This window comes from Aulostomus chinensis, chromosome 6 (genome assembly GCF_037954235.1).
Source record: "Aulostomus chinensis isolate RoL2024-O1b breed Wild chromosome 6, RoL_Achi_v1.0, whole genome shotgun sequence".
Lineage (NCBI taxonomy): Eukaryota > Metazoa > Chordata > Actinopteri > Syngnathiformes > Aulostomidae > Aulostomus > Aulostomus chinensis.
Genome location: NC_141325.1, coordinates 18,921,625 through 18,946,841, shown reverse-complemented (window position 1 = coordinate 18,946,841; position 25,217 = coordinate 18,921,625). Strand labels below are relative to the sequence as shown.

The following is a 25,217-nucleotide window of genomic DNA, read 5'->3' as shown; positions in this document are numbered from 1 at the left end:
GATCTGGATTAGACTGCAGCCCTGAGGATTATTAGGGCCTGAGCCAGAAGGTACTTCTGGCGAAGACCCTATTATTTAATATTTGTTTTCCTTTTCATTCAAGAATGTAGTTGTCATTGTTTACAACAACAAAGCACTTTTTGTTAATGTATTTTTCCCTTATTTAGACTACAATCCAAATACAAAATTTCAATGTTTTTTTTCAAAGCAAAGAGCATTTTGTTGTGTACTGATGCAGCAATAACTTGTATGTCTGCATATTAAGGAAGAAAATATTTGATCTTTGCATTTCTGATTTTTGGTTTTCTTTAATCTTTATTTCGTATCATGAGTATTTTGTATGGTGAGCCCTGTTTCATATTTCGTGTTGCATGAGTTGACTATTTTGTTGCACCCCTACTGTTTTCCCCGTTTTGTGTTTGAGGTTGGCCTGTTGCTTCATTCTGCACACCTGCAATCAATCCACTGACCAACCATCTACAGACACACCTGCTCAAGTACTCAGGCCACGTTTCCACATTGCTGGGTATTTAAAAAAACATGTTTTTTCCTCCCTCTACGTTTTCAAAAACATCGCTGACACCAGACAGTTTTCAAAATATCTTCAACACCAACCCGCATACAGTGGAAAAAAGGGAAATCCTGGGACTTTGAATTTACATAAGTGAAGTTAGTAAAACAACACTTTATATTTTGCTTGTGAACATGATTTAATCAAATAAGTTGTTTATGAATGTTGAATTAACTCGATTAAAAATGATCAAATTAAAAAAACAAACTCATTGGAATCGAGTTTAGTTTGAACTGTCGCCAGGCGACGCTAAAAATAGAACAGAAGAGCCAAAGGAAAGCCCGCGAATTACAGATGCAGGGAGCAGAACGACAAGAAGAAAGCAGCAAGTCACGACTGAATATTAGATAAGTTCTTCAAATTTATGTCCCCGTTAGTAAGTCCGGCGACTGTCGACTTGAGCGCTATTTTCAACAGTAACGTAATATTACAAGTCTGTTAACTCTCTGAAATTATCGCCATTTTTCATTGGCCTATTGTTGGGGAACTTTAGCTAACACCGTGATCAAACACAATTTTGATTTTGATCGGTTGCCAGTGTTTTTATCGTTTATCGCTCTGAAATTGTCTGAACTGTCGTTATAGTTGTAGTGTGGATGCTGCTCTGCTGGAGTTGAGAACCATTTTTACAACTATATGTTTATAGTTATTCTTGGTGTGAACGGCCCTGTAGGACATGTTTAGGATTGTGTAAGTGTGTTTTTCTTTTCTTTTTTTAACTGAGACACCTGACTGATGCTGAATATTTTCGTACACAGGTTCACTCTCATTTGCATATCATAATTTCATATATCTATAATCGGTAGGTAAACTCACATTGACGCCTAAAATTGTATCTTCATTTACCTTTTTTCGCATTTGATTATAATCAAATATTTACTTGCTTTTATCTGCCAAATATAAGCAGTAGTCCTAGTGTTTAAAGTCCTAAGAATTTATTTTGAAATGATGGCATATTTCTCTTTTATAGAATTTAGTTGGTTTTTTTTTTAGTTTGCAGTGAGCTTTTTGTTCTGAATTGCATTTTGTATGAATGGTATGGCTAATGATCTTGATGTATGATGCAGGATTTGGTTCAGAGAATGAGGAGTTGTAAAGGTTGTACAGAAACTGTAGAAAATAGGTCCAAACTTTTATATCGTTACAAATTAAAACATCCACATTTTGGACGTAGTTTTCGCTATCCATGTACATACCAACACTGTCCATGCATGCTTAAGACTTGGAATGCCCTTATTGTCCACCAAAGTAAAATCCACACCACAGCTGTCCCTCACAAAAAAGAAACTATTCAGTTGTCACATTTGCAGCTGTACTGATTTAGCATCAGAGAAGGATTGTTTTTTTTCATAAATGCACATCTCAAACGGGCTGATCTCATGCTGTTTTTTTATTATCTTGGATTAGCTGTTGAAAGGAATGTCTTGTGTGCACTGGCAAATTGCTACTGTACCTATCATATGCTTCCTCTGCTTTTTTCAGATAAACGCTGAATTCAAGTGGATCACCACCATTCCACTTCAGTCCAAGTCCCTGTCTCAGCTAGGCCTTCACTCTGACCACCTGACACAAATGTTCCAAAAAAAGAGGACCGCAAGGGAAAAGCTCAAGAGTTACTGCACAAATCGATAATGTGAGTAATTACATTGCAGTAAATACACTGCCTCCTACAGTCCTACAAATGTTTTTTTTAAAGAATTACTGTCCCCCCTTTTTTGGAGGGGGGAATACTGTGCACCCTTAGGACAGTTTATACCAATCGATGTTGTTAAGTTAAGGCACATGAGCTGAATTGAGACATTAATCTAGAAAATGTCCTTTCAGTGTGACGGATGTCGATGCTGGACGCATCATCAAAGGACTGTGCCTACATGGGTGAAGATCCAGATAATCTTCTACAGGAATATGTGGTATGTATATGAATTGGTTCTACACTCTTATAGAAATACAAGTCCAGCTGCCTACGAATTAATCTGAGAGAGGGATTAACTGTCATGGTTATTTTTTTATGAATATTTCCTAATTTATATTTTGGCATATTTTGTTTAGGGTTTTACAATAACAAAAATACTTTTATTACTGTTATTTGGTATGTTCTGTTGAGGGTATGCTTTTGCATTAATAAGTACACACACACCAAGAGAAGAATACACTTGCTTTAGTTTTTGAATGTAACACAACACAAAACTGATCTCTACAATATATTTGCCTGGTTAAATTTAGAGACCTAACCTGGGTTGTAAGGAAATAATAAAATTGCATCCAAATTACATAATGCATTTAAATTATACCAGCATTAATCAAGTTTGTTACATATGAAAATCCGGTATACTGAACATGATAAAATCACTATCATACTAATTAATTTTTAAGCTACTGTTACACCAATTAAGTTGCCTAATGAGAAGTGTAAAGTCATGCAAGCCAATCAGAATCCTAGAAAAAAACAACGAATGACACCAGTTAGTTAGATGTTCTGAAGCCTAAATGTCCGTTTCCCCGTTTACATGCAAGCGTGAAAACGGAATTTTTCAAAATCTCCACTTTGGCCGGAGTTTTCAGAAATGATCGTTTTCGGTGACTTGAAGCTTGATTTTCATGTAAACGAAAGGTCAAAACGCATTTTAACATCACCATCTGTGCGTCGTGTAAACGGGGCCTCAGTTCAGCTCTCCAGTATTCACCAGATTGTCTGCAAACCTCAGCAATTCCTTGTTACCTGTCTCCACTTCCTGTTTTTTTTTTTGGGGTCACTACAAACCCGCTCTGCCCAGCCAGTCTTCAATCACCAGCTCCAGTCATGAGTCTCCACAACCTATTCGTCATACAATTTCACTGAATGTTTCTGTGTGCCTTTCTGCACCTTGGGGTCCAAATATTACTAATTACAACAAAAGAAATATCTTATGTACCTCATTTGGTGTTAGGATGAATAAAAAAGATTGAAGTGTATCCCAAATCCATCTACTGCTATTTTACAACTTGAACCTCAACATGGATGTTTATGCTGTTGGAAAACTGAAATCAGTATTTTTTTTGGTAAGCTGCTATTAATAGCCCCCTCAGGGCTTTGTTCCTTCACCCTGAGTTTTACTTCTTCCATTTTTTTTTCAGACTAAATAATGGCCATTTAAAATAACACAGGTTCTATTCCTCCTTTCTGAAAATCACATGTTGTTTGATATTACGGTTAAGTTTCACTTATCATGATAACGTCATCAAAATGAATTTCGTAACCCCTTTTTTATGAAAACACTTACATATTTAATGATCAGTCAGCATTACAGCTTCATTTGTCTTGTTTTTTTAGCTTTTACAGAACATAGTTACAAAGTATGAAATGATTTAATAAAATTTTTCAAATTAATGGTTAGACTAGCCCTTAGTTAAAGTTAGATTCTCTGATCTGCTGTGAGGCACATGCACCATTTAACGGATATCCTTCCCACAACATGTAGTCTTACTGGTGCTCAGCCATCATCAGCTCAAGCTCAGGATACCGTCTTGACTCGTTCAGGTGGTTGAGTGGTTAGAGCACGTCACATACACGGCTGATCCAGTTCAAATTCGGGCCAGTGGTCCTTAATTGCATTTTTCACACCCCCTCTTTCTTGTTTCCTATCTGTCTACTGGTCAATAAAGGTGTGGATTCCAAACAACAACAACAAAAGAGTACCCTCTCAAGGAAATTGAATCTGATGCTGTGGAAGGAGATGAGATGCCCAAAAACAAGTAATGTGAACCACTTCACTTCCCACATTGTAAATTGCAAATGGTTGCCGATGATTTTCCAAACCATTTGAAATTGTTGTATTTCACAATTTATCAACAAATTTAGAAAAGAAAAAAGGAAGTCGTGAAAGATTACATTCAGGTTAAAGCTTGGATTAAGATACACAGTACTGCCAGGCCAAGTTTCCTCTGGCATCTAATATTGGGAAGACGTTTCCATTGGAGTTAAGGAAAAGCCAGGGGTCTGTTTCACAAAGCAGTTTTAGTGAAAACTCAGTGTGTTAACCCTGAAATGAGGTAAACTCTGAATTTTCCATTTCAAAAAAGGAGGTAACTCAAACCAGAGAAAGAGGGGTAACTTTAGCTTGTTTGAGAGAGGGAGGTAACTTAAGCTCTTGGTCATTTACCGTAGTAACAGACTCTATGAACATAACCTGGTTGGGACCAGGTTTTTGTCAAACCTCCATTTGTTTTCCTCATACATTCAGTCAGCAGGCAAGTTTTGGCCTAGCCTAGTTCTGCCATCTGTCATTAAAAAAAATCAGAATATTAGAAGTCCGTTAAGCACAGTAGGTGGCAACATTTTTCACAAACATGCCATGTCCTTTTGATTATGATCCTGTGGATGAAGGTGCAGAATTATTGCGCAGAGTTGAATATTCATCGGGTGATGTTATCAGACCGTGCATTGATGTTCTTGCATTTCCAGACAATTACTGGCGGCTGCACTGTGACTACACGTTTAATGTATCTTGAGCCATACTTTCACGTCAGTCTATCGTCTACACACACAGCCTAATCCGTTCTTACATTTGCAACAATACCAGTCTTAGTCATGCTCTCACATTCCGGCAGATGACATGTTGTACAAAAAACTTCCGTTTGCAAAAAAACGCAGCACAACGTCAGAGATGCTGAGCACTTGAGTGATGAATCTCTATGCAGGGCAGTCAGAAAATTGTGCCTCACCCTGAAATGGCTTTTACCCATCTTTGTCGTTCTCCCTGGATGTGAGCCATCAAGGAGGAGTTCCACGGAATTGCAGGTGAATGATGTAGAGATCTGTTAAATTAATTTTAAACTATACTCTGTGAATGAAACTGTGCTGCAACCTCAGCCTGGGATTAGTAATTCTAATTTCTTTTAGAATTTCCCAGTGTGATTGGCTGCATAGAGGGCACACACATTCCCATCACAGCTCCCTCCCATGTAGCAGATTATGTAAATAGGAAGTCCATTCACGGCATAAATGTGCAGGGACATGTAGATTGAATACTGTTTCAAAATGAGGTACCCCCATGAGATTATGCCAAGGTTTACCTGTTTGAACAATGGCCCTCATTTATCAAACTATTGCACAAACCACCACAAATATGAGCGAAGACAGGACTTGCATGTGATTTATGAAACATGAGTATCACACCAATGTCATCGTAAGAACGAGCGGCTGCTGATAAATTCGGGGGCTGAAATCTGTCATAATTATCGAAATCACGCCCCTGTAAATGCACAGTTTGGAAGCTGCACCCCTAGAGTTTACGACGTACACAAGCAAGTGGGTACGGGATCTTTCTGTGTGGAGTTTGCATGTTCTTCCTGTGCCTGTGTGGGTTCTCTCCGGGTACTCTGGCTTCCTCCCACAGTCCAAAGACGTGCCAATGAGGCCTAAGCTAATTGGATGCTCTAAATTGACAATAGGTATGACTGAGTGTGAATGGTTGTCGGTCAATGTGTGTTGGCCCTGCAATAGACTGGTGACCTGTCCAGGGTGAACCCCGCCTCTCGCCCTAAAAGCCGCTGGGATAGACTCCAGCCCCCCCCCCCCCCCCCGACTCTTAATCAGGATAAGAATAGGAGGATACACGAGTCTGGTTGACAGCACAGTTTAGTATTGTTTGGTAGCCTGAGGGCATAAAAGGCAAGCAAAAAAAATACGGTGTGGGAGAAATTACAGCTGTGGTCAACAGTGTTTCAATTAGACCATGGAATATTTAAATCTGTGATGGGTTAAAAACATTTGAAGGTTCAACATTTGATACAACTTTGTTTTACCCACTTAGATGTGAATCATTTAGGTCGGACCATTTCTTCTTGAACTTATTGCAAATAAAACACATTCTAATTGTTAGAGGTATGTGTCCAACAATTAAGATAATGTGCGCGTAACTCACCGATGAGATGACTCTGACCATGCAGTGTGCCCTCTACACAGAGTACCTGCGCTGCTGTTTTGAAAAATTAACGAATCGTGAGTGCCTCCAGGCCACTGGGCTACCATATTTGCAATACTCGTTCTGACATCACTGATTACTTGCACAATAACTGAGTGGTAATTTTTGCAGTTGATGTATACCTAGTCATTCATGGATGGTGGCTTCAGATGTGCATGTGTACAATTAGTCACTGCACTCACACTTGGAAACTAAGCAATCCCATAATATACTCTTTTAATCACAGTTTGCTGAGCATCATGATACAGGAATTTGATATACTCGGCAGAGAGGGAATTGATTGCCCTCAAAACTGCTGGCATAGTTCAGATGAGTGATGGCTGAGTTATTCCAGACCTATCACTGATCTCTTGCTGAAAGTACCCAGTGGCCAAAAACCCCAAGGTGGATGGCACATGCACTGGCACAGGTGTGATGTTGGAACGCCAGGTTTCTCTCCTTAATTGGGGTTCTAGGTTGTGGCATAACGCCAGGAGGAGATGCTTAGGGAGACAAAAATGACTCATGAGCCACTCATAACTCTCCTGGAATAAATATTGGCGGTCCTGAAAAACCCTCTCTCGCCTGATGCACGTGTTAAGGTCCCCTAACACAGCTAGATCTGCCATCGCTGAGCCTTGATCACCTCACAGCCAAAGCCGTCATTTAAATAGGCGACTAACTAAAGTTCCACCAATCACATCACACATTTCCTTCCATCCATCCATTCATCCATTTTCTACTGCTTATCCTGAAAAGGGTTGCAGGGGGGCTGGAGCCTCGCCCAGCAGCAAGAGGCGGGGTACACCCTGGATGAATCACCAGTCCATCGCAGGGCCAACACATATGGATAGACGACCATTCACTCTCACAGTAACACCTACGGTCAATTTAGAGCAGGGGCGGGGAATCATGTGCCATGGAGGGCCGTGTGTATGCAGGTTTTCCTTCCAACCAAACACTTTAACAGGTGATTCCACTGATTAACACTCTTCTGTGGCTGAAGGTGTGTTCATCAATCAGTTGAGGTGGTTCAGGCATCTGGTGAGGATGCCTCCTGGACACCTCCCTTGGGAGGTGTTCCAGGCATGCCCAACCGGAAGGAGGTCTCAAAGCCGACCCCCGGAAGAGCTGGTGGAAGTGGCTGGGGAGAGGACAGTCTGGGCTTCCTTGCAGTGGCTGCTGCCCCTGTGACCTGGAACCTGATGTACCTAAAGGACCCTCAAAATATATTTGGTTATTGGGGCCTATGTGTTTTCATTGGCCCAATATTTCACTGTACCCCAGGAACAGCTAAATTTTTTTTTCCCCGATCTTTCAACTGCAAAGGAGAGAGTTTTTGCCACTTAAGGGCTGAGTTAGTTGAAAACTGAAACAAAGATTCCTGTGAACTACTTTTGCCCTCATGTGGTCCCCACACACAGTTGATGATTTCATCACTCTTGGGGAAAAAAAACTCTTCTTTCTCTTCTGGCAGGAAATGTTGCTCTTAACAACAAACATCTCCCACACTTACAGATTGTGATCTCTGGCGTGCACCCAGATGAAAAAACACTCAGTTGCTCTCTTCAGGTACGTGATTAACTGTAGTCTGACATAGTTATGAACTTGAGCTCAAAGTTTTCTGAGTAGAGGGGGAAATCTTCTTGTACACCCATGGTTGCTGTGCCTCCATCAGTAGATGAAATAAAATCTATTTATGGTGTTAGTCTGATTAAAACTGGGCTTTCAGAGTCATACCAACATACATACATGTTGAAATCAATTATAAGCAGCATGTATATGTTATGATTGAACTCAAACTTGCCATGCTCTTTCACCACTGACCACCAAAGTCTCTTCAGTTCATCCTTGAATCCCAACATAAACTCAAACCAAGTTTGTAAACAAAGTTCAGCGTGTCTAGTGTTTAGCTGTCACCAGAGTAGAGGCATAAAAATATAGGTTGTTCATCTTTACTCTCAAACAAAAACATATACTATGTGTTGAATACTGCTGTGGAGTATATCACTGCAATGTAAAAACTGCATGATTTGAATGAAAGTATTTTCAGTGAAATGTGAGGGGCCTGATGAAGATTTTCCTTTGGGAAGAATCTGACAAGACGAATGGGAATAATGTTGGCAAGAAACTGAAAAGTGGGGAGGAGAGAAGTGGGAATTGGCTGGCACATGTAGATGTGTCAACTTTCTCCTGATTTCCTGTCAATGGACCACACTTTCACTTTTAGTTGCTCACCTGAATAAATTCACCTGCTGCTCAACTCTTGCTCACACCTGAAGCTGAAACAGACAACTTGGTCTCAGACTACCAGAGATAGAGACATGGCATTTCAAGTTACAGCTCTGTTTTTGCTGAGTGTTGTCTGCATTGGCTTTGCAGCAGGTAAGACAGATGAATGACATATATTTTGAATGTTTTGTTGCATAAACTTAGAGTGCTTTTAAAATAAAAAAAATATATTCATATAAATCTTGTAGATGTACCGTGCAATTTTCTGTTGTCCATGATGATTATTTCCATCTTCCTGCAGGTCAGATTGTGGCAGACTGTTGTCTAGAGTACACTGACAAGCATTTGCCCCGCCAAATCCTTGCAAGTTACATCAACCAGGAGGCTGGGAAGGGTTGCCAAATCAGTGCTACTGTGTAAGTGGGAACCAAATGTTCAATATTCATATAAATTCATCCAAAAGTGCTTGGCAGTTGAAATAAGTGTAATGATAAAAGGTCTAAGAAAAAGGTTTATGGCCATACAAGCCTGAAGACAACTGTTTCTCTTTATAAGATGAGCATAAAAATAAGTGGGTTTTTTCAGTTCTGTAGTCCAATTTCACCGTAGTCATACATCTTCTTTTTTTTAGGTTTCTTACAAAGGCTGGGAAGCGTCTGTGTGCCCCCCCAAAGAAGGAGAAAGTTTGGGTTCATGAGCGCATCACTTTTCTGGACAACAAAAACAAGCAAAAAAGTCAATGAGGTAAATTAAATATATAAAATATATTTATAGTTGGCATTATTAAGAAACAGTACATCCTGTTTTTAGCAGTCCTGTCTTAAGTCCTTCCCAAGCTGTTCCCCAGCTGTTTCATTGAGTCCCTGTCTGTATCCCTGTAGGTGCAGTCAGGACAAGGATCTATGCTCATTGAACCTAAACCAGGAAATGATGAAAGAATCTCTTGCATCTATTTTGGAGTTACCATAGAAGATCACAAGAGAAGAGTGGTGCAGTGGTCAGCACTGTAACCTCACAGCAAGAAGGTTCCAGGTTCAAACCCCAGCTTGGGCACAGGATCTTTCTGTGTGGAGTTTGCATGTTCTCTCTGTGCCTGAATGGGTTCTCTCTGGGTATTTCCTCCCACAATCCAAAGACATGCACACTGTATGGGGACTATGTGGGGCTGAAGCCTATCCCAGCTGACTTTGGGCAAGGGTGAAAATTTTAGTATCATATTGTGTTCTTTTAATTTTTGAATTCTTCTGTTTAGTGTGACCTTAAATTTGAGACAGTCGTATATGTGAAAAACGTCTTGTATTCGACTTCCTATTGCTGCGTACAGGCGATAAGTTTTCTAGTTTCTTGTTTCTCTGAATTTCCATGTCTGGAAGGTGTGTAAGCTGACAAGAGTTCAACTTCTACTTCCTCTTGTATATGACAGTAGATTTTATGTTCATATAACCTTAAAAGGTAATCTTATGGGTAGACGGGTGTTAATCTGCCTGCCAACAAAGATTGTATAAAAATTCAAGTGACTCTGTACTCTGTGGATTCTTCTTCAGCACATGCTTGTTGTGTGTTGAAAACATGTCCCTCTTGCAAGATTAAAGAATTGCTCAGACTCAACAACAGTGCGTTTGAGTGTTGTTTCTCATCTCACCAGAACTTGGAGCCTCTCAGGACAAACAGTGTGTCCATCTTAATAACATCACACCCTGGACAGATATCCAGTCAAGAGCATGTATAATTTGAATAAAATAAATAAATCTCTGTGTAGACAGGAAATCCGAACCATTTCCCTTGACCATTTGACCTTAGCAAGACAATGTTTTTAAGTTCATTGCAACAAGCCTGTCGAGTTTCCAACAAGTCATCCGGGCTGGGTCCCCACAGACCACCCAAAAATAAATCACAACTTCAGCAAAACACTATATAATGCAGTGCAGAGAACTGAAAATGTAATTACTCATCATATTGAATGTTTCTTTTCTGTGTATTAGGCTTTTTTACTAAAGCGATGAAACTACTTTAAACTACTTTTTATACCATTGGTTAATTTAACCCATTTACATGCTTTATGATATATAAACTAATCCTAAATTTGATGTTCCTGAAATATAGTATGAACGTAAAATGATCAGAGAAATACAAATACTTCAAAGTTTTTCATGAGTACAATGTGTGATTAAATCTACTGTTCACTGCAAGAAAAGCAGCTTTAATGGCAATAACCTCAACACAGGATCATTTCAACATTGATGTCAACATTTCAGTATTTTAGCTGTACAGACCACAGCTCTACCTCCCTATATTCAATAAATTCCATTCAAACTTTAGTACAACTGTTTCAAATAAACATATTTCACACAATCTATTTTTTTATATGCATTTCAAGTAACTCACACAGGGTAATGGAATCACAAATACTCAACTTGATCTTGAGTGTTCAAAGTTCCAACAGTTTACTGACATACTGTTCAAAAGACAGGCAAAGGTATCCAAACAAAAAGCAGGCCTTATAGTCAAAAGACAAGGCAGGGCAAATACACTCACACAGAAAAATCTATTGGAAATAAGGGCTGGAATGCTGATATGAAGGTCCAGAAAAATGGAAAGGATAAGTATGTATACCCTGACACAGTTGAGACAATTAAATGCATGTGTGGCTCATTTAGGGAGATAGGTGAGGAGACATTAAGAGTGGAAGCTTTACGTGACAGTGCAATGATAATTCACTGTTCAATACTTCTCAAGGAGGAGCAGATGTGTACATGTTTATTTTTTTTGGTATTGTACATAGTTTTTACCCCTTCACATATCACTCAGTATGCTAAGGTGCAGTGGCAGCAGGTCTAGGAAAAATGCTTACTTAGTTTTTGCTCATTTTTAATTTTTCTAAATTTTATTCTATTCATCTTTCTCATCTTAGCTGTACTGTTCGATATGTTGCTGTAATGCCTAAATTTACCCTTTGGGATCAAGACAATTCTGATCTTATTTCATCTAAAAGGAAAAAAAGGTTTTATTGAATGAAATTAATTGAGTGTGACATATGTTCTTCCCCTACCTGAGTGGGTTCTCTCTGGTACTCCAGCTTCCTCCCACAGTCCAAAGACATCAAGAGGGGACGAGGCTGATTGATACTCTAAATTGACCGTAGGTGTGACTGTGAGTGAATGATTGTCTGTCTCTATGTGTTGGCCCTGTGATGGACTGGTGACCCGTCCAGGGTGAACCCGGCCTCTTGCCTGAAGTCTGCTGGAACTCCTCACGACCCTTACCAGGATAAGCCGTAGAAATGGATGGATGGATGGATAATGATTCTGTATAGAGTAGGTCCAGTGAAATAAGGGAGTAATAATTGGATATTATGTATTTTCAGTTTGATGACAAATTGTAATTGCTTTGCTCCATTTACCACTGAACCCTCTGAATAACAATTACATTAACAATAGAGTATAATAACAGTACTTATAAAATTCTTAGTTCAGTATGCTTTTTGATGTATCTATCTATATAGATAGATAGATATAAAGATATATACATAAAACTCAAAAAATACTTAGCCCAGCCTGTCCATAATTGTAAGGGCTTTACTTGTATAATGGCTTGACATGTGAGACTAAAAAACAAAACAATTAACTCGACGGTTCCAGGCATTGACGTCCTTCACTCATTTAGATGCTACATTCATTCACTGATGACTATCGACGATTTCATGTTTTTTTGGTGTTCAAGGCTCAGGGGGCTGATACAGGCTAAACACAAGACTGACTCATCCATTGAGGCAACTTGTTTGACAAAAGAGCTTAAATAGACAGGTTACCAATTTCCTCCATACACACAGGTTGAACCACCTACTGGGCCACATGGGTAATGCATCTCTGAGGCTTAACACTGAGGCATGAAAGATACACAATGCATACCAAAAGAAATGTAAACAAACAAGAAAGTAAATATTTTCACTGTGAAAAACTATTGAAAATATAGAATTTAGCTGTGTACAAGACTGAAATTTCTTTCAGGAGTTTAATATTCTAAGATGAATATTCCCACACATTATCAGCTTTATACAGTTCTAAGAAGTCGGTGTTGTGTTCACTGCTTGTTGCATTATCCCCTCACAATCTACTTTTTTTTTCATCCAGTTTATCTGATTCATTTTCAAATTTTATTTTTTGAATTGAAAACTTGATCAAGAAAATGCTTTAAATAAATTGGCTCAAGCTTTGAGCAGCATATTTGCAAGTCCGATTGTCAGCAAATGATTCCATTAGTTTTTCAGACATGCATGAATTTAACACCTGTATTTTCATGTCAGTGAAGGATGTAGGTACATGTTGTGACATGCTCAAGAATGGAACAGTTGTCGTGATGCAGACACGAGGGAGAGACGAGGAAAACTCTTTTGGTCTACTTCCACAGTTTTCTGTGGGAGTGATAGTTCTGCTCCATTAAGTTTCACTTTCCCATAATTGCCCCGCAGGGAAAAGTCCCAAGAGAGTAAACACAGGCAACAGATAAGGCATCCAAGTTCGATTTACAAGAAACTCAATCTCTTTTTGTAAATGCTCAGAGAGAGAGGGATTGAGCGCATTACGTAATTAAGAGGATGTATAAGTGTCTTTGACAAGTTTTGACAAGTTTGAATGAATTGTCTATCAACATAAAAAGAAAAAAAGAGACTACACCTCAGCTGTAAACTTCCTCTACTTGTGGATAAAGAGAAAGTGGGCCTTTGCACACTTAAATCACTTCACTTTTTTCCCCCACCAAAGGATCACTTATCTTAACATAGGAAAAATTCATCAAAAATTCTTTCAAAATGTACCCTCTTCTATTTCATGTGTGCAACTGACACGAGAGAGGGGTACAGCCAATCAACTCTGAATTATGAAACATGTTAGCGGGGCATCAGGCCTCGAACTTTGAGTCCCACTTGTCATCAAATTTATGCCATCTACCTCATATTACAACACTCTTAGGATGTAGATTTCAGTTTTCCCAAGTGTAATACACATTGTGACACAAGAGAGGCAACCTGTTCCTTATTCCCAACTTCTTTTTGGGCTCCTGTAGATCTGCTGGTGACACTGATCAGGGGAACAGTGACTTAAACATGAAATGAATCCCTCATTTCCGATTTTAATTGACTTGTATTTTAGGAACATAGTCTGTTATAGCAGAGGACTCATGTGAGAATTAATTGCGACAGTATTTGTTTGCACATTCTTTTTGGTGACAGCAGGGGGGTGTTCCACCTGCCCCTAATGACCAGTCTCCATTGTGTGTGTCTGGTTAGTTTTAGGCCTTTCTTTAGGTTTCTGGTGGTTATGAAAAGGGTTGATTTCCAGTTTCCTGTTTCACTTTTTCAGACTGATCAAACTGTAGATGCTGGATCCTGAGCTATGAGTGATATTTTTCTGATGCAAAGTGTTGATGTGAGATGGTTGAAAGAAGCCTTCAGCTTCAGTCATCTACAATGTGTTCTGGATCTTTGATCAAATAGTCAAATATCGCTGAAAATTTTAAGCATACTTGGAAATTGGTTTATGATCCACAAGATCAAAATTTTTTTGCAGTTGGGAAGAAAATTATGAACACATTTTGATGATACTATATTCACACCTCCATGGGATGAGGAATGAGGTCTTGAGTTAAATATTTATCATTATGTGGTATATGTGAAAGTGTCAGCAGTGATTTCCACATAGTCTTGAGTTACACAATACATGCTTTCCAGTAAGGCAACTCTCCTTACCCTCCCTCACAGGAAATAGGATTGTTTGTTTCTTGATACATGACAGAGGTGGCCAACCTCTGTAAAAAAAACTAAAACAACAAAAAACAGAAAACACAACAACTTTATGGACTTTGAGGATTTTCAGCAGTTACAATCTGAATTACATGTGAAAATATTTGACATGTACTGATTCTAGTAACATGCACAGCAACAAACCACCTGTGTGTGTAGATGGCAAGGCAGCTGGACCAACAGTGATAAACTTTCCTGGTTGAGAAGGTTGTCCAAGAAATGCTGAGAATTGAAGGAACTACTGATATACAAGAAGTGTTTTTCTTGTTTTGACTTCACTGGAGGGGTTTTTATTTTGTTTTGACTTTACTATATACTCACATGACTTCTGAGTGGAGTGACAGGGCTGGGGAGGAGCTTGGGGGGTGAGTGGCTCAGAGGAAAAGAAGGGACAAACAGATGAATGAAACTGAAACTAGCTGGACAGAGCTGAGGCTATATTAGTGCAAGACAGAAGTAGCTGCCACCACACTTAACTCCAAAGGTGCTGAAAGGACAAACAGCAGTAATACGGAAAGACGACTTCCAGCTCAGCTGTTCAGCAACATGGCTCAGAAGGATGAAGCCAAGCTCCACTTCTACATCCTCTTCATCGCCTGCTACTGCACAGGTAAAAGTCTTCTCAAACATTCTTGCGGCCTTAATGTCAAACTGCTGTCGCACTTCTGTTGCTTTGAAGAAGTGAAACACATTTTAAAATTCAAAATGTAACGAGGATGTAGTTTATGAACAAAACCGCTGGTGATGCTTCCACAAGGAGGCAGAGATTGAGGGTGTCTTGGAACTGGAATTGCTATGACACCCTTGATCCAGGAGGAAATCGATTCAGATTTTGGCGGTGCCTTGAAGATGGACTCGCTTCCGCCATGTTTGCTTGACTGCTGGCAGTAACATCTCACAAGATCTTGTTCCGTGGAAAGCAGCACTATAGGTTGATCATGCGAGACTAGCAGGGTTGATACTTCATGCTGCTTCTCTGTACGTCCAATGAAGAAAGTACTCAAGTTAAAAGATCGATCTTTGGATTTTATGAATCAATTATGAACCATTTAAAGGGAGATTGATTAAAATTGATTCTACTGATTTTTTAAACCCAGCCCTAATGCTGTGTGCAAGCACATTCACTGCGCAGTGTCAACACTGCAGACCAGACACCCAGATGCCCTCCTCCTCATCTCCGGGACTTTAATTGTGCCTCCCTCTCTGCCACTCTCCCGAACTTCCCACAGTGCGTGAGCTGCCACGCAAGGGACAATAAAGGTCTGGACTTTTTGTATGTGTGGAATAAATGGAGTGGTGGGGGGATACCAGGACTTGGGAGCTCAACAATGCCTGGAGAATTGCACCCCAGGAAATCCAAAAGATGTAAATAGGAAAAGAAAGGTCGCACAAGTTAGTTGAACCACTGGAATGAGATGGTTTTCAATTAAAACAGATAAACTTTTATTAACTGTAATTTTTAAGGAAAAATAATTATGGTCGCACAGCAGTCAGCAATAAAATAAGGACTTGGGCAAAAAAAGTGGATAAGGACAGGGCTGGGGCTTACCCATTGGCTGGGACAACAAAAATCAAGGGAAGGGTCCTCAAATGAATCACTCAGTGACACTACACATACACATGCACACTTCAAATCAAAATAAAGGGGGGAATCCTAATGAACGCACCACCACCAGGGGTTAAACTGCCGCAGACAGCCCTCAGTACCTAAAAAAAGGAGAAATAAAATAAATTTAAAACAGATCCAGGAACTTAATCAAACTGGTGTGGACTAACTAAAGATTCACACAAATTAAATGACCATAAGTAAAGAAATCAAAGCGTGCATAACAGTTTAATGAACTAATTCAATAAACTTAACTGAAGATAAACACAAGAAAATATAAATAACGGAACCAGTTTAACACAACAACTGAACCATAATACAAAACATTAAGCAACTAATTTCTAAACAATACAATCAAAAACAAACAAACATGCAAAAAAAACAACAACAAGTAGATAAGGATTTTAAAAAACACTCTTTAAAACCCAGGAGGTCCAGAGCGGCACAGAGAACTTTCTCGCTCCCCACTAGACGGCCAAAACAAGACAAAAGGAACTAAATTACAAAATCCCAAATAACTGTCAACTAAAAAAGAACTAAAAAGTATAAAGCCAAAATAAAGAGCCAAAATAAAGAGAGCTTGGTCAATGAGCTAAACCATGTACAAATGAAAACGGAAAATTAGAGAGAGCCAGAACAGCAGCGCAGCTCAGGGAGCAGTGGTCAGTGGCAGGCCAAACAATTACAGAGCACCGCGGGCGCATTGAACTCTTGGCAAATGGAGGGCGAACCTCAGGACACAGCTTGACTATCACCTTAAAATTATGCACAGGTATTACTCAGCTGCATGCTGAGAGACAGATGGAACATGACTGCAAGTAACACACAGCAGGACTCTAGCAGGTCACTCCGTCTCCCCTGGTCCTTAACAGTCAGCTGCACTACAGAGAGTGGCGATCAAGTCACCAAGATGCGCATTACGCACACGTTGTCTTCTTCTTCTTCTTCTTCTTCTTCCGAATGGCGGTTGGCAAAAAAACGTTTGGAAGCATTACCGCCACCTACCACTCCTGTCAGTCACTGAGTCACTGAGACGAGCTCGAGCTGCTGGTCAGTGCTCTGTCCTACTTCTGCTGGACCTGTCTGCTGCCTGCGACACGGTGAACCATCAGATTCTCCTCTCCACACTCTCTGAGCTTGGCATATCTGGTTCTGCCTTGTTGTGGTTCAAGTCCTACCTCACAGGCAGATCCTTCAGAGTGTCATGGCGAGGAAAGGTGTCTAGGTCACATGGCCTATCGACTGGGGTTCCTCAGGGGTCAGTGCTTGGTCCCCTTTTCTTCTCTCTGTACACCACCTCACTTGGTGCAGTGATCCGCTCCCATGGCTTCTCCTACCACTGTTATGCTGACGACACTCAGCTCTTCCTCTCTTTTCCACCTGATGACAGAACGGTCTCAGATCGTATATCAGCGTGTCTGGCTGATATCTCCACATGGATGAAGGAACGCCACCTTCAACTGAATCTCTCTAAGACTGAACTTATGGTCTTTCCTGCTTGTCCATCTGTTCAGCCTCACGTCAGTGTCCAACTTGACTCGAGCCTACTTGCGCCCACAAACTCAGCCAGAAACCTGGGTGTCATGATTGATGACCAGCTGACCTTTAAGGTTCATGTGGCCTCAGTTTCTCGGTCTTGCCGTTATGCCCTTTACAGCATCAGGAAGATCAGACCCTTCCTGACCCAACAGACCACACAGATTCTGGTTCAGGCTCTTGTCATCTCACACATTGACTACTGCAACTCTCTTCTGGCAGGCCTCCCTGCATGCTCATTCAAGCCTCTGCAGATGATACAGAAATCAGCAGCATGTCTGGTCTTCAACCAGCCCAAAAGGGCACGTCACCCCGCTGCTGGTTTCTCTTCACTGGCTTCTAGTGGCAGCCAGGATCAAATTCAAGGCATTTCTCTTGGCTTACAAAACAATCACAAGAACGGCTCCAGCCTACCTGGAATCCCTGATCCAGGTCTACTCTCCTTCTCGCCCACTACGCTCTGCATGCGAAAGACGCCTGGTGCTTCCAGCCCAGCGCTGCTCCAAATCTCTAGCCAGACTCTTCTCTTCTGTCGTTCCCAAATGGTGGAACGAACTACCGAACTCTGTGCGTTCTGCTGAGTCCCTTTCTACTTTTAAGAGACAATTGAAGACTCAATTGTTCAGAGAGCACTTAGGCACTTAACCTGACTCTTCTCCTCTTTGTCCTGTGGGGTAGAATAAGTCAGAGGGTCCAAGACCCAGCACTTAGTGATTATGTAGCACTAACTGTGTTGTGTGATGTTGTATGTTTGTCAAAAAAAAGGGAGGGGAGGGCGACACTTCTTCTGCCACTAGATGGCAGTACCTGTGACCAGATCACAACTGAAGCACTTTGCGCTTCCTATGAGCTTTTCCTTAATCAAGTCTAAATTCTTGCTTGTGTTGTACGTCGCTTTGGACAAAAGCGTCTGCTAAATGAAATTGTAGAGTGTGAGTCTGGATGCGAATAATACCATCCATCCATCCATTTCCTTCCACTTACCCCTGTTAAGGGCCGTGGGGGGGGGGGGGGGGGGGGCTGGAGCCTATCCCAGCGGCTACAGGCAAGAGGCGGGGTTCACCCTGGACAGGTTGCCAGTCCATCGCAGGGCCAACATACAGAGATAGACAACCATTCACACTCACATTCACACCTATGGTCAATTTAGAGTATCAATCAGCCTCGTCCCCAATTGCATGTCTTTGGACGGTGGGAAGAGTACCCAGAGAGAACCCATGCAGGCACAGGGAGAACATGCAAACTCCGCAGGGACTTGAACCCGGAACCTTCTTGCTGTGAGGCGACAGTGCTAACCACTGCACCACCGTCTTGCCCTGCTAATAATACCAAAACAGAATAATAGTAATAATATAAAAAACAACAACTCTAAATTCGACTGACCAGACCAGTTCTCCTCAAGAAATTAAACAATAAACTGAAGCAAACCTCACTTGATTTTTTTCTGCAGGTTTAAAGGCTCTCTTTCACTATGGCACAGGATCTTTCTGTGTAGAGTCTGCATGTTCTCCCTGTGCCTGCATTGGTTTGCTCTGGGTACTCCGGCTTCCACCCACAGTTCAAAGACTGTGACCGTGAGTGTGAATGGTTGTCTGTCCATTTATGTTGGCCCCTGCGATAGACTGGCGATCAATCCAGGGTGAACCTTTTCTGGGGTAGGCACCCCCCCCCCCCCAAACCTTAACAGGATAAGCAGAAGAAAATGGATGGACGGACGGACGGACGGACGGATGGATGGATGGATGGGCTGGCTTTCAGATGCCAGCTCCTGAATGAGTTGCTGTCTCTGCTTGTCAAATTTAGCACAATATTCTACTGCATGCTCTAAAGTCTCTGCACTGTTACATACACTACTATTACCATCAGCATGTTTCTTTAAAATAAATAAAGTACTACTTAACCCAGTATGCCCAAATCTCATCCCAGAGATTGTTTTTCTCTTGAGTAGTTCTAGATGTTGACTTTGTTTCACCAGCATACCTTTGAACAGTATAGTACTTCCTACCAGTGATAGCAGTGGTCCAATCACTTTTTCTCTTAGTTAATTTTCTCTTAGACTTGGCCTTGACTAAGGTCTTAATTTCAGCCTTAATAAAACTTATATTAATGGTGACTTTGCATTGTTATCCACTTGCTCATTTCCTCTGACTCCTAAATGGGCAGGAACCCATAGGACACGTATGTTAATATCATACTGCAATAACCTGCTTAACATCTTTCTAAATAAATGTCCTGTCTGGATGGAGAACTAGTGTGCTGGATAGTCATCAGAGAAGATTCAGAATCTGAAGGAATTCCCTCCCCATGCCTAGGCCTGTTGCTCTTAACCCAAGACAGTGCCATGAGGATAGCTATCAACTCTGCAGTATAAACAGTAAGATCATCATCCAGTCTTTCTCTTTTACAGAATTTGAGACAAAGATTACAAAGGCAGCTCCATCTTGGCCATCTTCTAATTTTGATGCATCTGTGACGATCACAATTTTGTCCCCATACATATATTACTCTCTGCTATAAAACTATTAATGTCCTCACACATACAACTGTATACATGTATACAACTCAGCGCTGCAGCAGCTGCAGCCTTTGCTGTGGAAGGCTGTGAAGATCTGGTTGGATGAGGCATGTGAACAGCTGAGGGACTGCTTCGAGGCAACAGACTGGAGGCCCTTTCCTAACCCTGGCAATATTCCTCCACCTAGGGTAAACTTATTAACGACTCCACTGCTGTGTGAACCCAAGCCGTTAATGTGCCGGTTTGGTGTGAGGTTGGCGGTGGTGTCGATGATGACGCAAACTTGCAAGGCATACTCCAGTCTGTGTGAGCAGATGGAGCTACAGGCGGCTGCTTGAGCCTCTTCAGGTCTGCAGCCTCCTCCAGCAGCATCTGGGATCTGGAATGAAGGCTCTGGAGAAGAAGACGAGTTAGTAACACATACTGTATGAGTATGATTTATATATAACACATACAGGAGGACAGAGAGGAAAGAGCACCATGGGACATCCCCCGGCAGTCTAAGCCTATAGCAGCATAACACACACACACACACACACACACACACACACACACACATTTCCTTATGATAACATCCAACAGCTCTTTTAGGGGAAGGGGGGGTTGGGCCTTACCCTCACTTTGAATGTATGGGAACATAGAGGTAGATCTTGTGCTTGGCAACAGTTGTTTGACCCTAAATGAGGCTATCCATTGCAAATATTTTAGGAATGGAGTTCAACTTTGTTGTAATCTATTCTTGGGGAAACGCAGAGTCACTGAAATCAGAAGTGACTGAGTTTCCGTTGAGCTTGTGGCCTGACATACAGCAATAGCGCATGAAATCTGCTAGATTACTGTTCGTTGGCACTATCATGTTGTGTGCTGTCTCATTTCTGAGCAGTACAGGGACTTTGAACTGTGACTGTCAAGGCTTTGACATGAAATTGTTACAAAAGGATTTAGCACTGGACAGATGCGATTGAGTGGGAGACTCCACTAACAGAGGTTCCATTAACAGTGGGCACCTTTTTAATGTATCCATTCAACACCGTCCTCTTGCTGTGTAGGATTAATGTTTTCTTATATAGCAGTATGACTCTCCCACTTTTGTCATTGTCTTGTTCAATTTTGTATCCATTGCACAGGTCCTGGGCCAGGGTGCACAGGGGACGTTCTCTTGATGTCTCTGAGCATTTTCTTTGTCATCAGCAGCACAAGCTTTATGCAGAATGTCAAGGGAGTTGGTGCTGCTTTCCATGGACATGCTGACAGCAATAAAGCAGATGTGTCCCAATTTTATCAATGGAACTATTAGCAGCTAAAAATGTACAACATAAAAAAGATTGAAAATACTGTATATATCACTGCTTGGCCTCCATCTTTATTGCTGGGTAATATGGGGTCAGATGATAAGTAAGTAATACGCATTACACAAAAATGAATCTGAACGCATGAAATCTAGAAAACACATTTATTACAGCCACCTTTGAAGCTTCCAAAGAGTCGGTTATGTCACATTATGCCGATCTGACTTGATCCACCATCTATCTTCCAGTGACGCTGGCACAGATTGGCCTTCCCATGGACTGCTGCTTGGATGTCACAGAAAAACGGGTACAAAAAGCTGCCGTTGCAGAATACCGTCAACAGATCAGTGGACAGGGATGCAGCATTACCGCCATGATGTAAGTGAGAATGGTCAAGGTGGGGTAGATTCCAGGCACATAATGTGACACATGACAATATTCATACATGTCACAAAAAAAATGGACATAAGCATATTTAAGGTCTGACCTTTGACTTACTATTCATGATGACCCAGCACATCATTCAGAAAACTTCAATAATTTTATTGTAGTAATTCTATTGTAAGTATTAGAATTTTTGTAGACCTTAAGGGGTTTCAGATTTTTTTTTCCTGAAACATGTTTGGGTGTCCTGATTTCAAACAATGTGTGCAAATCTGGCAAACTTGTAAGATGGCACATGGTGCAGAGGGCCAAAGGCTCACCCATGCAGTGGTCTCTTGTGTAGCCTACCAAAACAGGGATCACTGAGGGCAGAATGGCAATCATGAAAGGTCTGCAGCTGAAAAAACAAAAACACAACCACCACAACTTCATCCATCACAAACACCCTCAAGAGTGGTACCTAAATGTCATTTAATATACTAGCCAGTCAAATGTTAAACATGGAGGCCTTCTAACGAATAATGTGCTCATGGAATGTACCAATCAAAACTTCAAAGAAGACACATTTAGTCTGGTAATTATTGTTCCTATTCCTCATTCAATAATTTGTTGTTCTTGCAGTCTTGTGACCAGACGGAACAAAGTATTCTGTGTAGATGTAGACGCCCCGTGGCTCCAAGAGGTGATGAAACATGTGGATCACATAAGGAAAGAGTGCAAGAGGACCAACTACAAGGTACGTTTACGTTAATACACAGCACAAGTGCATAATTGTTACCAGTATTATTAAATCGCTCAACACTGAAAAATATTTGTCCCTCCTTATTTTGTTTTATCAACAAGAAAATCACAAATTAAATTGTTTTATTTCTTGTTATACACCTCTTTGGTTCTTTTTTCAGTTCAAATTAGCTTTATTCATTTTTTGAAAATGTTTTGCATCATTTTAAGAGTTTTACAACAGAACACACATCAGCAGATTTCATCACTTTACAACAAATTGCAAAAATGGAGAATCCTAATAGTTGCAATGTAAACCTGCTCTGCTTTAAGCCTCATTAAATGCAACAAATTAAACAGTGATACCACACTTGTTGCCACTGGAATCGGGTCCCCATTAGTTAATATTATCAGCTCATTTTAAAGACCTAATCGGTTGTTATGACTGCCATTACAGACAGCTAGAACTCCATTGTAGTAGGTCAGAATACTCACACGTGGAGACCTGGACTGGCCATAGTGAGAGAAAAAAAAATATAGCCACAAGATATAACTTGTTCCCTCAATATAATTATTTTTTGGCTAATGAATATAATTTCTCCTCACATATTAATTAATTTGTGGCTATGAGGTATTTTTTTCAACAACTGAGTTATCTGAGGCTAGAAGATATACATTATAATGGGTTCTATTAGATAACAGGTTATGTTTTTACAAACTTTTCTGTAGGAATTTTTCAAGTCATCATTAATCAATCAGAAGGACCCACAGAGTATATGTATTGCGCTGTTCCAAATCCGGAGAGGACACCTTCCAGTTGGTTCAAAAGAATTTATTCAGATTAACAGGAAAGAATCCAGAGCTCTGGAGATCGTCTTCCCCTATGCTGGAGTCAGCATACGCAGATGCGTCGTCCCTGGCGTTGGGGCAAGAAGTCCAACGATCTAACTATCTTCTCCAGTTTTTATGTGTTACAGGGAGGTGCTTATGTGATCGCTTCTGCGTGCAAGTGTGTACTTTTGATCTTCGTGTCTGTTGCAGGATCTTCTGTCTGACCTCATGCCAGTCCCTTCTGGTCCATCGTGGCCTTGTTGTTGCAGCTGTAAAGATTAAAACCTCTTTCCGATTTACGGCCATGCTCTTGTCTTTCACGGCCTCATCCCACCGTAGAAATTCTTGTGGACTCTGTTCTGACTTAATTAGCTTGAGGGAGTGATGCTAGCATGAGCTACACTCCCGCTATTCCCTGTTGTGACCTTTTCACCTGTCCACTCTAAACAGTCTGGTCTGTGCTTCACTGCTGATAGGAAGTGTTTTTCTGTTGTCTTATATCTTGGAATGTCGATCTGTTGTCTCCAGTATTTATAAGTTCCTTCCTAGAGTCGCAATGGCACCAACTAATCCTGGTGCTTTGGAGATTTGTAGGACCCCTCTGTAAAACACCTTTTACTACTTCCAGATGTTCACGAGGTCAAATAAGGTGACTTGCAGCTAAGTCATCGATTCTGCCTGGGATGCATGAGCAGGAGATCCCGGTACCGCTACTAACACTAAAGAAGTACATTGATGAACTAAATACAGTGTTGGAACCTTTCCTACCTCTTTGGGAACTGCCACAGAAACATCTTTATTACAACTACCTTGTGTATCCTACATTCTATTTTAAGTGAATGTATGTATAAATTTAACTACAGTTTAAGCAAATATATATAAATTTGTCTACATTTCAAATCAAATTTGTTTTAGCAGTCCTCAAATTATGCTCGTACTTTTAACAATCTAATGTCAAATGAGACAAAATCTTTGTTTATTCACAATAAACACCTACTTCATGGTCAGAATCTATATGTTCCACCTAAATAAAAAGCAAACATTTAAACTGACTTTAATCCTAACATATGTTCAACTATCTTGTGGTGATCCTTCAGAAAAGAGTTGCTTTCTTACTGTCATGGGCAATAATAATCTGTTTATTTGTTTTTAAATATTTGTGTGTTAACAGGGTAAGCGTTGCTTTGGGGTGAGGCCTGAGAAAACAGAGCGCCGCTTTTGACTGTGATAACAAGAGACCTCGAGTGGACCACTGCAAAGGGGGAACAAACAAATCAAGAGGAATTTTTTTCTCATTTCAATTGTTTCATTTTTATTATCTGAATTGATTTGAATTGCAATAAACATTTTGAAGATTTTTGGTGGTGTTTGGTGTAAGAAGTAATGATTATAGTGGAAACTGTACTGTACATGTAAATTTAAAATGTGAACCTGTGTGTATGGGTGGCACAGTGGTGCAGTGGTCAGCACTGTGGCCTCACAGCAAGAAGGTTCCAGGTTCCAGTCCCGGCTCGGGCATGGGATCTTTCTGTGTGAGTCTCCATGTTCTCCCTGTTCCTATGTGGGTTCTCTCTGGTACTCCAGCTTCCTCCCACAGTCCAAAGACATCAAGAGGGGACGAGGCTGATTGATACTCTAAATTGACCGTAGGTGTGGCTGTGAGTGTGAATGGTTGTCTGTCTCTATGTGTTGGCCCTGTGATGGACTGGTGACCTGTCCAGGGTGAACCCCGCCTCTCCCCTGAAGGCTGCTGGGATAGGCTCCAGCCCCCCCTTAACAGGATAAGCGGAAGAA

General features: G+C 40.8%; 1 protein-coding gene across 1 annotated transcript; it reads left to right on the top strand.

Annotated features, from left to right (window-relative positions):
• The first annotated feature begins 840 nt into the window (after window positions 1-840).
• On the top strand, window positions 841-24,730 carry LOC147260369 (uncharacterized). The gene is made up of 13 exons (XM_086205226.1): window positions 841-1,373; window positions 2,054-2,204; window positions 2,396-2,481; window positions 4,214-4,303; window positions 8,032-8,085; window positions 8,744-8,898; window positions 9,047-9,161; window positions 9,377-9,485; window positions 9,627-9,734; window positions 14,987-15,152; window positions 21,737-21,866; window positions 22,494-22,608; window positions 24,595-24,730. The coding sequence occupies exons 6-13, from the start codon at window positions 8,838-8,840 to the stop codon at window positions 24,643-24,645; spliced, it is 855 nt and encodes a 284-aa protein (XP_086061352.1). The 5' UTR covers window positions 841-1,373; window positions 2,054-2,204; window positions 2,396-2,481; window positions 4,214-4,303; window positions 8,032-8,085; window positions 8,744-8,837; the 3' UTR covers window positions 24,646-24,730.
• Window positions 24,731-25,217: the final 487 nt, after the last annotated feature.

Excerpts from the sequence above, each read along its gene's own strand:
- LOC147260369 (XM_086205226.1), top strand. The coding sequence starts at position 8,838 with ATGGCATTTCAAGTTACAGCTCTGTTTTTGCTGAGTGTTGTCTGCATT. Across the intron at positions 8,899-9,046 it reads CTGCATTGGCTTTGCAGCAG|GTCAGATTGTGGCAGACTGT; the intron begins GTAAGACAGATG and ends ATCTTCCTGCAG. Across the intron at positions 9,735-14,986 it reads AAGATCACAAGAGAAGAGTG|TGCAAGACAGAAGTAGCTGC; the intron begins GTGCAGTGGTCA and ends AGGCTATATTAG.